Source organism: Gekko japonicus, unplaced genomic scaffold (genome assembly GCF_001447785.1).
Source record: "Gekko japonicus isolate JY-2015 unplaced genomic scaffold, Gekko_japonicus_V1.1 scaffold635, whole genome shotgun sequence".
NCBI classification, from domain to species: domain Eukaryota; kingdom Metazoa; phylum Chordata; class Lepidosauria; order Squamata; family Gekkonidae; genus Gekko; species Gekko japonicus.
Window position 1 is genome coordinate 501817 of NW_015161422.1, and position 12603 is coordinate 514419.

At 45.0% G+C, this 12603-nt stretch overlaps 1 protein-coding gene across 1 annotated transcript in view; it reads left to right on the forward strand.

The window, feature by feature from the left end:
- Nucleotides 1–12603, forward strand: part of LOC107124835 (cytoplasmic FMR1-interacting protein 2) — a 119186-nt gene that overhangs the window by 15787 nt on the left and 90796 nt on the right. Inside the window, exons 2-4 of the mRNA XM_015428342.1 lie at nucleotides 3809–3949; nucleotides 5102–5191; nucleotides 10040–10117. Of these exons, the coding sequence (XP_015283828.1) occupies nucleotides 3833–3949; nucleotides 5102–5191; nucleotides 10040–10117 (285 nt within the window). The 5' untranslated portion in view covers nucleotides 3809–3832. The remainder of the gene's footprint in view (nucleotides 1–3808; nucleotides 3950–5101; nucleotides 5192–10039; nucleotides 10118–12603) is intronic.

The following is a 12603-nucleotide window of genomic DNA, read 5'->3' on the forward strand; positions in this document are numbered from 1 at the left end:
AATCACACGGGAACATCTGACAAGCGTCCTGTACCCGTTGGCAACCCGTTTTGCGCTGCTGAAGAAGCAGAGTTAAAAAATACTGGGGAAAGTGCAGTATTAAATGGACTTGCGACAGGCCGCAGACGGACTTCCCTGTGTGATCGCTCCACCGGGCTCCCATTGCATCAGTGATCCCTTGTTGAAGCGCACCGAAAACACGCGTAGAGATGTAAAATTTCCGGAAATTTTGAAGCTTGGAAAAAAACCCGTTTTCCCCCCGGAAAAAAACGGAAATTTTCAGAAAAATTGAAAAAATGCTACATTAGCATTTCTTTTGTCTTTTCTAGATCGAAAGTCATTCTGTTACTTTAGGAACATAAAATATGACTATGGGCATTTTTACTTGGCATGAAATTATCACAACTAGCATATTAAAAATATAGTGTATCCAAACAATTATTTCAAACAGAATACCCACCCACATGCAAAAACAAAACTGAATTTTTTTTATCTTCTTCTGACAATCGCACCTCCTAAAGGAAGAAATGCATCTTGTTCTTGCATTGGAGGGTTCAGTTTGTAACCTAGGACTTGCTTGTCCTCAGTGCACAGAAATTAGATCAATCTGATACCATATATGTATATTTTAGGAATGATATGGAAAATATTTGAATACCTTGTCTTAAAATATTTTATTCATCATGTTAAAATAAAACGTTCCTGTACAGGATTCTGCCCCCATGCCTGTCTAGGAATGAGGGAAAAACTCCTATATGTTCACAATACATTAACAACAATACCCAGCTCTAGCACCTCCTCAGAGATGCACCCTTAAGGCTCAATGGTAGCGTGCAGCCCCAGCTAGGCACAAGGAGTTTAGCCTTGGAGTCCAGTTACCCATCAAGCAGACAGTATTTATAAACAAGAGTAAAATTTATTTAGCACAGACTTGCATCAGAATAACAAGAATTCAAAACAAGAAAACCTATGGCTCTTGGCCCTGACTAGACATTAGAGATATGTATAATTACCAGGAGGATCCATAGTCAAGCATGTCCAAGTATACAGTCCAACAAGATCCCACGGGATCTTCAGCAGAAATCCCATCTTTGTGCAAGTATGCAGCCATGTGCTCAGCTGCACCAAAGAATCCTTTGTTCTGTCTCAGGCCACATGGCAGAGACAGCAGTCCAGATGACAGCAACAGAACAGAACAAGAAAGCAAGAAAAATCTGAGCTCCTCTCAAGGGGCAGACAGTTAAAACCACCAATCTCATTATGACCAGCCATGGCCAGTAGCCAATCGCAAGGAGACAGGGCATTTCCAACTTTTGGGTTGTCATGGTAATGGGAGGGGGATAGGTTAGGTCTGGGGACCACCCTCTGCAGCAAATGACCCCAGAGCCCAACCCATCTTTGGGCCTATGTGCCTGTTTGCATACCTACTAGGGCATCTGCTCTTCTTCCAGCGTGTGAAGGAATGTGGTTTATGGCAGGCTATTGGGCCTCTCTGACCAAATGGTCAGGCATCTGGCTTGCATAGGAAATCAAACCAACAGGGGGTCAGCAAGATACATTCCAAGGGGGAGAGGCAGGGGTCTATAGGAATCAATATTTCTATACAGTTCCATAATCATTTTTTTTTCTTTTTTCAATTTTTCCAATTTTTCGGAAAAAAACAAAAAGGCTTCAGGAAAAAAACGGGGTTTTTCCCGAATTTTTCTGGTTTTTTTCCGGGCCTTCACATCTCTAAACACGCGGTGAAGAAAAAAACCAATTCACTCGCCATTGCGTCTGGTCACACAGTGGTGGGTCAAATTCCTACGGAGCAAATAGCCTCGTTCCCCCCCCCCCCACATTATCTGGCACTCTAAAAAGACTATATCATGTCAGTTTTTATATGATTAGAGCTAGAAGCAGCCAGACCTCTACTCCTATTAATACATATAGTACCTGTTCACAAAGGCTTATTCAGTTCTTTATGATTTGTAATGCACAGCCAAGTCATTGAGGAGTAGTCTGGCATAGTGTTTTAAGAGAATGAGCTACATATCAGCAAATTCCCACACTGAATCTTGCCTCAGCTGTAATCCACTAGATAGCAATATTGAAACAATTCTTTTTCAGCTTTCTCTTCCCTTCTTTTTATATGGGGATAATAATACTTGCTTGCTTTACGGGGCTGTTGTTAGGTTTTGAAAGAGTTAACATATGTGAAGTACTTTGAATTCTCTATAATACTAAGTACTATTCTCACAGGTTGAGCATCATAAATTGATCTTTAATATTAACTCACATCAGTTGAAACACAGTGCATTTCAATGGAAGGCATTTACATTCTCCTGAGTCGTCAAATGATGAAAAAGCAAGAGATGAACCAGCCCTGAAAGATGTTGTGAACAAAAACTCTGAAGAATTGAACTGTGGGATATGAACCCATAATGCAATATTGCAGTGATATAAACAGGTTCACTTCGGTGCCTCTAAGGGACTATTATTATATACATGTGCTCCTTGAGAGGGGGCAACCCCTCCTACATTTATGATTGCTAAGAAAGCAATGAAAGTCAAGCTCTGAGGCTCTGGCGGAGTGCAGATTTCAGATTAAATACTTGAAAATGAAATTGTTGGGCCCCATATGTCATTCTTCTAGAAGTCTCTCCTTATAAGTCACTCTGGTCATGAAGCCTAGGCATCTGCTTTGCCATGACAGCTGCTTATCATACTTATCATAAGAACCTTTTCAAAATTACCTCATCAGTTTGTTGTGTCCATCTGTTGTCTCTCTTGTACTTAGATTATAACCTTGTTGAATCAAAGGGCCTTACCAAATGCAGCAGTTATCTGGTTGCTGCTGAAGCACAAATTAGGCATTCATATATCGTCATGTACAGATTTTAAAAAGAACAGATAACATTCCCATACTAAACAATGATGCCTCTGCATGTCTTTTTAAAATTCGATTCAGGGGAGTTCAGAGTGTGTGGCTTGCTCTCAAAAACAACAGTAAATTTGTCTGATAAAATCTAAAATGCATATTGTCCTGTGATGACTGTTCCACACATTGTTAGGATCTTGCCTTGTTTTAATACCACTTGGTCATTTAAACCCAGCCATGCAACCTTATACTGTGCATACTTGGAAATAAGCCCTACTGGTGTCAGTGGGGTTGATTCTCAATTAACTGTGCATCTGATTACAGATATAGACTATAGTATAATCTTAAATTAGAATTAGAGGTGTCCTTTTTGACAGCTGTGAGCATCTGGGAGCTGAGCCTTGAATCTCCTTGCCCATCTCTATCATGAGCAGCTGTCAAAACAGCTTTGTATAGCTGTACTAGTCTTTCTGCCTTGTCACTGATTTTGTATCAATACAATAGGTGAAATTTATCCTAGGGTCCTGGATGCTCAATGACGCAGAATGGGAGAATTATGACACCCATAAGGGTGTATGAAAATCTGCTGGCTTTCTTATTCCCTATTTAAATTATTGGTTACCAAGCGGTGCACAGCAACAACAGATCTTAGTGGGGTGGGAGCTCAGACTGCCAACAGATTGTACAAGAATGCACATGTATCACCTGCTGCCAATAGTACTATACTATGAACAGCTGAACTGCTCGACAAAAAGTCAGTTTCCTGTTCACCAGTGGGACTTGCAGGTATTGTAGGATCCATAGTTAAACTATGCTTGCTTAGGTCAGATTGGTTTTAATGGGGATTTAAGCAAACATTGCTTTGTTGTCTCATTTGCTTTCATTATTCAGAACCCTCAAATTTCTTGGTTTCACTCTCTCCCATAATTTGGCTTTCTTTTGCTTTAGTGGTAAGACTGAAAGATTAGAACCATGACAACTCACGTCACGCTGGAGGATGCTCTGTCCAATGTGGATCTGCTGGAGGAGCTTCCATTACCTGACCAGCAGCCATGCATCGAGCCACCTCCTTCATCTATCATGTACCAGGTAAGCAGCAGCTTCTCAAACATCATGGCCCAAGAGGACTATGTGACAGATAGGAGGCTGACCTGTCCCTGAGGGGAAAAACAGCCACTCAGCTGAGCCTATGAGAATGCTGCTCCAGCATCCAATCACCTTTCAGAAGGGGGGGGTAGAATGTTGGAGGGAAGCACAGCAGGAGATAGTTCAATTCTGCTTGAGGGAGAGGGTTAGTGATAGTTCAGGTCTGGCTCACCAAAAGAGCAGACAGCTCGAAGGGTAGCTCGGCCTGGTAGTGTAGCTGAGTGGTTTAACTCTATCTCTGGGAGAGAATACAGTACCTGATAGTTAGGCCTGTCTCTGGTAACGAGCACCCTTGTATCATTTAGTTTGACTCTTGGAAAAGGGCAGACTGATGTGGGTGGAATACTGTGTATGTGAGAGGATACAACCTAGTGGCTAGTCAGTAAAAGCCTGTTTGTACCAGAAGAAAATTAGGAAGAAACCAAATATTTTGTTTCCATTGAACTCACAAAATGTCATAAACCTGTTTACCTGTGTTAACAACTTCTATGCAAAGTGTTGTGTTGTGTTGTGTTGTGCACTAAGAAACACTTTCAGTATTTTATTTCAATATGGTTTTTCTCCCACTAATCCTATGGGGAAACTTTTGACAGAAGGTGAGCATAGAGGAAAGCAGTGGAACTTTCCCCTATAAGGTTTCCATTCTGAGATTCATTAGTCATCTTTCCAACACAGGCCCAAATCCCTTCAAGCTACTTATGCTGAATTGTCACTGAAACATATATTGGTTATAAATATGGATTCAGTGTACAAAAAAAAGTGTGAATTGACATTTCTAGGCTGTTAGCAACAGCTGCTGTATTATGTGTGGTTTCTTAAAATCTTTCACCTTATATTTTACATGCTTGTTGTAGTCTGTGCTTGAGACCATTGGTCATGTGAGCTAAATAAATTGATTGAAATCTTTCACCCTGGCTCTCCTTCTTGGCTAATTACTCGAGGAGGTAACACGCAATGATCTTTCAGTGATGTCACATTGAATGCACATATTATAGTTATCAAATAACAACTGGGTCCCTGTTTATATAACATCTGTGAAATTGTTCACATTTTAACTGTAAATAGTTTTAACCCTTGATTCTTACTTGTTCCCAGGCTAACTTTGACACCAACTTTGAAGACAGAAATGCCTTTGTGACTGGCATTGCCAGGTATATTGAACAAGCTACGGTACACTCGAGCATGGTAAGTGTGATATGAGATAGGGAGCCACCTTCACTGGAGGGGAATCTAGGGTAGGATTTCTTACATTATTATTGAATGGTATAGTTTGCTTTTGTCTGAGAACCAGTACTGGTATCCTGCCATTGCCCCCCCCCCCAGGTGGAATAACGAGACAGACAACAGTTTTGGAAGTAAACAAGGGGCACTTTATTAACTATTTAACATAACATTGCGGCAAGGGACCAGCTAAGCGAGCACGGAACAGGCAAGGCAGGTGTCACTCCCCTGACCAACCTCCTTGCCCTTTTCTTGGGCGGGTCACCCAGCTCCGGTCTTGAGCCATCGGTCTGGCTCATGACCGGCCGCCCAGCAAATTGGTCGCCACCTAGGAGCGCCTACCCCTGAAGCCATCCAACTTGCAGAGAGGAGCATACCCTAAGAGGTTCCCAGGGGAGGTGATCACTGTTCCCCACCCTGGACCTTAGAAATTCGAAGGCAGTTCCTGATGACCCCCTGTTCCCTAATGGGGAAAAATGCCGTAAGGTGCTCACCGGTTCCGGTTTCTTGCCCGCACCAACCTGCCACAGCCAAGAACAAGCCTCTGCTTTGGTCTTTGCTCCCCACTAAAAGCCCAAGGCTGACCTAATCCCTTGCCGCAAGTCCTGCAAAAATAACCCAATTGCCCTTGTTTGATAGGTGCACCCCATCAGCCCTATACAGGTCCTGGAACTCAACCACCCTCTATGGCCTTCCTCATCTGGTGGGTGGCTTTACACCTAGCGGGGGTCTCCAAATTGCACCATACCTGGTGGGGCAGAATAACCGACCCCACTATCCGCACTACTAGGCCACCTTGCTCTTATCATCGCAAGGTCAGCCTCCGCTTGTAACACCAGGGCCTTGCCCTTCATGGAGAGTCAGAATAGCCAACCAGAGTATCTGCACTCTGGGCCACCTTGCTCTTATCATCGCAAGGTTAGCCTCCACTTGCAACACCAGGGCCCTGCCCTTCATGGCGATGCAGAGTCGCTGACCAGACTATCTGCACTCTGAGCCACCTTGCTCTTATCATCGCAAGGTCAGCCTCAGCTTGTCACACAAGGGCCTTGCTGGCCAGACTATCTGCACTCTGGGCCATCTTGCTCTTACCATTGCAAGGTCTGCCTCAGCTCGTAGTACAAGGGCCTTCACAGCCAGGGTGTCCTCCGGGCCCAGTGGGTGGCCCAAAAGACCATGCTGTGGCCGCAGACACTGACTCTTCATCTCGCCCCGCGGCTAGCAGCACCTGAAAGAAAAATTAATTAATAACTTTAAACTTTGCAATTCCATTCTTCGAACGCTAGGCGAAAGCCCACCACTGGCTCACTGATTTTTGCATTTGCACAGTCGTGATTTGCAAGGCACTGCCCGACGTTCGTAGGGCTTATGTTTGCACTGATCAAATGAAATAACTTATTTATATTCCTGGGTAGCAAAGGAAGCCCCCTCCCTTTAGAGGGATGTTAATTATCCAGTGATGTTATTTACCTCCATGTCATGAAAAACTACAGCTGCGCATTTCCACGCACTAAGTCTCTATTAAACAGACAAGACTTTTTTCCTTTGGATCTTCTGGCAACCCTGCACCCTGAGAGATAGGAAACTGAGGCCTGGAATTGTCACTGGCTAAAGTCTATGTCAGAAGAGAGCGTCTCTGATCTAGTCCCAGATTCCCTGGATTGTCAAACTGTGGAAACAACACTAGAGGAGTTCTGGATCAATTCTCTTAGTGCCTTGGCGTTCTTAAAGAACTTTCCTACGATTGCAAGCAGACCCGAACAGGGAGGCATCTTTTGCTTTAAAAGTCAAGGGACCACCCCAGTAAGGCATTTTGAAATGCTTATAGGTATTCAATTTATCCAGCTCTTTAATAACCACTAAGAACCATCATAGCCAGCTGGTGAGTTCGGCTTTAAAATTGTGATATTGCCAATTTACAATGTGGTGTCACTTTAAAAACCTGTATAATTTAATTTTGTTTGTTTGTTTGGTATTTCATTTATTTATTTATTCTAAAAACCTTACCCTGAAGAGTGCGCAGTACCTATCATTTCTTAATAGAAACCGGGTTCCTATCCTAAAGACCAGGACAAGCACACAGAAATGTGCATTGGCTCTTTCTTACCATCCGGTGTATGTACATACATGCAGGCTGTATGCTCAGTCGCCATAATGCGAAGATGGCTCCAGTGGCACCTATTTACCTATATGCAAGTAAGGCTGGGCTGCCAGGTCTAGAAGTAGTTTCATTCCTCCCAAGTGCGTGGGCAGAACAGCCGTCTGGCCTCCCAAGCACTGCTGATCCTCTGATGGGTCCTGCTTAACCCTTTCCCCCACTGGAACCTCCCTGGAAGCCATCTGCCTCTTTTCCTATTGCCGTGGCTGCACTGCCGCATCCCAGCCAGCACCTCCCACAGCCTGTCATAACCAACGCCACTCATCTAGGCCCTGGCAACTCACTGGACCTCCCCTTAAAGACAAATGCACTATTAAACCTGTGAAGAATGCTCATTAGGACCATATTAATGAAATGTAACGACGTGCCAGCTGTCAGATTCCCAGATCACAGCATCAAATTGGAAGTCACACTGTATCCCTGCTAAAAACGGAAAACATAAGGTACTAATGACGTATTGCAATGGATATTATGAATCCTAACACATGACCAAGACTAACCCAATTTGCCAACTCAGCGTGCATTCACACTTAATTTCACCCCCACACTCTAAGTGCCCCAGTTGAGCTACCCAGTTGCAAGTAGCTGTTCCCATTGGCTGTACTCCCACACCTTAAATTCTGTTTCTATTCATAGTTTACAGTTAGATACCATTAAACGCTTCAATAGTATTCAGAGAAGAAGAAGAGACCGGATTTATACCCTGCTCTTCACTCAGATTGGCTTACAATCTTGTTCCCATCTTCTCACCACAAAAGACACCCCGTGAGGTAGGTGGAGCTGAGAGAGCTCTGAGAGAAACACTCTTGAGAGAACAGCTCCAAGAGAACTGTGACTGACCCAAGGTCACCCAGCTGGCTTCATGTGGAGGAATGTGGAATCAAACCTGGTTCCCCCGGATTAGAGTCTGCCGCTCTTAATCACTACACCGGAAATACATCCCTTTGCCTTAGGAGCAAATATTGTAATCTGAAGAACTGGCAATTTATACTGTCTTTCTCAGAAAAAAGCCATGTAATATGCTATTTTGAATAGAAATCCCTGTCTACAGTCTCAGATATAAATAAGCCCTGCTGCTATAAGTAGGTAAACCATTGTTATTCTTCCTAAGGAATAGCCCCCCTCAAAAGCACTGTATGCTTTAAAGCTTGATAAAACGAGTATTACCTACTCAGACTGGCAAAGGCTCTCCAGGTCTTAGGCAGAGGTCTTTCATATCACCTACTGCCAAATCCTTTAACTAACAATGCTGGGGATTGAACCTGGGACCATCTGCATGCCAAGCAGATGGTCTCTCACTGAGACACCTCTCTTCCCAAAATGCCCTCAAGGCAGTTATTGCATAGATTAGCTCCCTTATAAATCCTACCTTAAAAGCCATGCCAGAAACAGCAGATGGAGGAAGGAAGGAAGGAGATAGGATGTATACCCTGCTCCTCCCTCGGTGCCTTAAAGTGTCCCACAAATTCCTTTCCCTTCCCCTCCCCACAAAGTAGGTGGGGCTGAGAGAGCTGTTTTGTGAACTGCTCTTTAAAGAACAGCCCTGTCAGAACCATGGCTTGCCCAAGGTCATCCAGCAGCCACAAGTGGAGGAGCAGGGAATCAATCCCGATTCTCCCAAACCAGTGACTACACACTCAACAGCTACACCACACTGATCTACATAAATCAAGGGCCTAGCTGCCCACCCTGTTGCCAGTCCCCAGACCAAGAACACTTGGCTGGAACCAGCATCACTTCTGTACCAAAAGCAAGAGGTAAAGTGTTTTCCCATGTTCCCCCATATTTATTTTTATTTACAATATAAAATGGCCACCATTCACAAAAATTGGCTCCGCACAACAAAATGGCTGCCGCCACTCACCACTGGGCACCACCACAAAATGGCCACGACTGGAGAGGCAGGTTGCAAGAAAAGCCTATGAGCCCTGGCCCAATAACCAGAACCCCCACAATTGAACAGGAGGGGGGTGATAGTTATCAGCCGCCCAGCCCCCGGTGGCAAAATGCAGATATAGAGGGAAGGGGAGGGGACCAAGAGCAAGGCCCTGACGAAAAGGCCGCCGTACTGTGGGGAAAACCTATGAGGGGGGGTGGCACTAAGCCTCACCACCTGCAGCCACCCACACCCCACGCCCTCTAATGTTCCCCCCCAGCCTAAAAGGGGGAGGCGTTTTTGTGTGTGTATGTGTATTGTTGTTGGGTTTTGTTAGCTTTTTAAACAAGACAGTGAGGTGCCACGGCGATCCACCCTGCAGCCGCAAGCCTCCCAATCCCGCAGATTGGACCACAGTCGCGGTCCCAAGTATCAAACTGCCACCACGGCCCCAACACTCCAGCTGCAGACACGGCCCCAATGCTCTGGCTGCTGCCGTGGCCCTGACATTCTGGCTGTGGCCCACCGCCCCAGCCCGCCACTTCCTGGGCCCACCACAGAGGGCCCACCACAAAGCTGTTACCGGCTCGAGCACATCGGTGCAACTGTCATCAGGCGGGAGCGGAGCCCAGCCGTTTATCCTGGCCGACTACGTCACGATGCCAGGTGTCGTGGCTCTGTTGCTGCCCAGCTTCCTCAGGGCGGCAAAGCAGCCCCCGGCAACCGGCGGTGTTGCCGGGTTGCTGGGAGCTTAGTAATGTGTGTTTCTGTGTTTCAGAATGAAATGCTGGAGGAAGGACATGAATATGCAGTGATGCTTTATACCTGGAGAAGCTGTTCTAGGGCCATTCCCCAGGTAAAGTATACCCATCCCACTTGGGTAGAAAATGCCATCTGGTAAATCAGGAGGGTGGGAGAGAGATCAAACAGCAGTTGTGAATCAGGGACTCTGATAGGTTTTTGGATGTTGCTACAGGCTTCCTCTTCTTTCACTTTCAAACTCTACATGGAATAGTTATTGACTGGGATCCTGTGTTTATGGAATTTAGTGTTTGCTGGATGGGGAAGGGATAAAAACATAAGAAGAGCCCTGTCGGATCAGGCCAGTGGTCCATCTACTCCAGCATCCTGTCTCACACAGTGGCCAACCAGTTCCTCAGGATGTCCAACAACAGGGCAGAGATGTGTTATGGATCAGGAGTTCATGAGCTTGCCTTCCCTGAAAAATCTGTAATTACTCTAAGGGTTCCATATGTAAATAAGTTAGCCATAGTAACTAAGAGACAGCAAAGCCAGTGTGGTGCAGTGTTCGCATTAGGGGTGTGGTGTGCATTCAGGTCTACCCAAACCGAAAATATACCCCCAAAATAATTTACTGGTATTTTTCTGGTATATTTCAGCATGCCAAATGTATCTGGGATTTTTCAGGAGAACCAAAAAAAAGAGAAAGAAAATCCCAGATATATATGGGAATTGATGGCAAACCTGGAACAACAGTTGAAGGGCTGGAGCAGATTGCTCCCACTGCTCAGCTGTTTTGGGGCTTTTTTCAGCAGTCCTTTAAAACAGTGGTTGTTTAAAAGGTTTGCAGAAGATAGCCTGCAAAACTGTTGAGGGAGGGCACGCTCCCCACCGGCTCAGCTGGGGGTGTTTTGGACTGTTTGACCGAACTGGCAAAAAGAGCCCTAGCTGAGCCTGTGGGGAGAATTTTAAGGGTTTAAAGTCTGGTTTAAAGGGCTGAGCTGCCTTTCAGTTGTTTTTTGTGGCTTTGCTGCTGCTTTCCCCCCTCTGTATTTTTTGGTTCAGGTCTATTGGGCCTGAAAAAATTTGGCGTTTCTGAAAAAAATTCTGGATCTGAATGCTTTACTGACATTGGGATCTGGAGTTTTTCAGGAATTAAAAAAAAAATTCAGGTTCAATAGATCAGAACTGAAAAGTACAGAGACAAATACTGCACATCCCTAGTTAGGATACTAGACTAAGATCTAGGGGAGCCAGGTTGAAATCCTCATTTTCCCCTGAAGCTCACTGGATGACCTTGGGAGAGCCACTCTCTTTTAACCTGTTCTTCATCAGAGGGTTGTTGTGAGGATTAAATGAAGAGAACTGCGTATACCCCTTTGAACTTCTTGGAGGAAGGGCAGGATAAAAATGTACTGCATTCATGGAACTTACAGGGATCAGAAAATAATCATGCTGTTGTACTCAGCATTGCTAAAGGCTTCTTTGGGCTACTGTGTTTAGTTTTTAACCACTGAACTGCTCAGAGGGACACTAACAAGTAAACATGATGACAAAAAATTGCTATGTAAATTGTATTTACATGGAAAATGTGAGGTTTCTAACAAAACAAAATGAAGATTATTGCATTGTTTAAGTGGTGTCTTTAAATATGTGAGAAACAGTCACAAATTAGAAAAGTTTTTTCTTTTATCTTTACTGGTATTAAGTAACGTTTTGTACATCTCCCTTATATATAAAAGCCAAGTGGTGGTGGCACTTCTCTAGAACATTCCACACGCTCTGGAATTGGTTGGCGCCTTGGTGTGTCACTCAGAATCTGTCCCTATCCACTGGCTGTATTGCTTGAGTCTCGCCTCCAACATTCTAAACAGTTTGCTGTTCCTCCCCCCCCCATAGCCAGTCAGAACACAGAGGTTATTTGCATATGCAGCCTCATTGGCCTTTGCCTCGGAACACAGAGGTCGTTTGTATATGCGACTTGATTGGCTTTTGCCTCTAACATTCTAAACAGTTTGCGGTTCTGAGGTAAAATGTGTCCAATCTCCAGGTGAGGGCTGAAGATCACTCAGAATTACAACTGCTTTCCAGATGGCAGAGATCAGTTCCCCTGGAGAAAATGATGGGCTCTGTATCCTTATATGCTGCTGAGGTGGCCTCCGTATGACAGGCAATGTGACATAGCAGTCAGGGCTTCAGAGCACGGGAGAGGCTGCAGGTGTGTGGGGGGTGGAAAGCTGAAGAGTGAGGGGGAAATAAAAGTAGGTTGATGATTGGCTGGGAAGCAGATAGGGTTGCCAACTCCAGGTTGGACAAATCCTGGAGAGCCTGGAGAGGGTGAGGTTTCAGAAGGTGTGGGATCTCAGACAGGTACAAAGCCATAGACTCCACCCTCCAAACCAACCATTCCCATCTGGGGAACCATCATTGCCAATCTCCAGGTGAGGGCTGGAGATCACTCAAAATTACAAACTGTTCTTTAGGTAGCAGAGATCAGTTCCTCAGAGAAAATGGTGGACTCAGTGTCATTATACCCTGCTGAGGTTGCCACAGCAAATTGACACTGAGTGTCCAAGGCCGGGGCACCCACCTAGAGCGTCT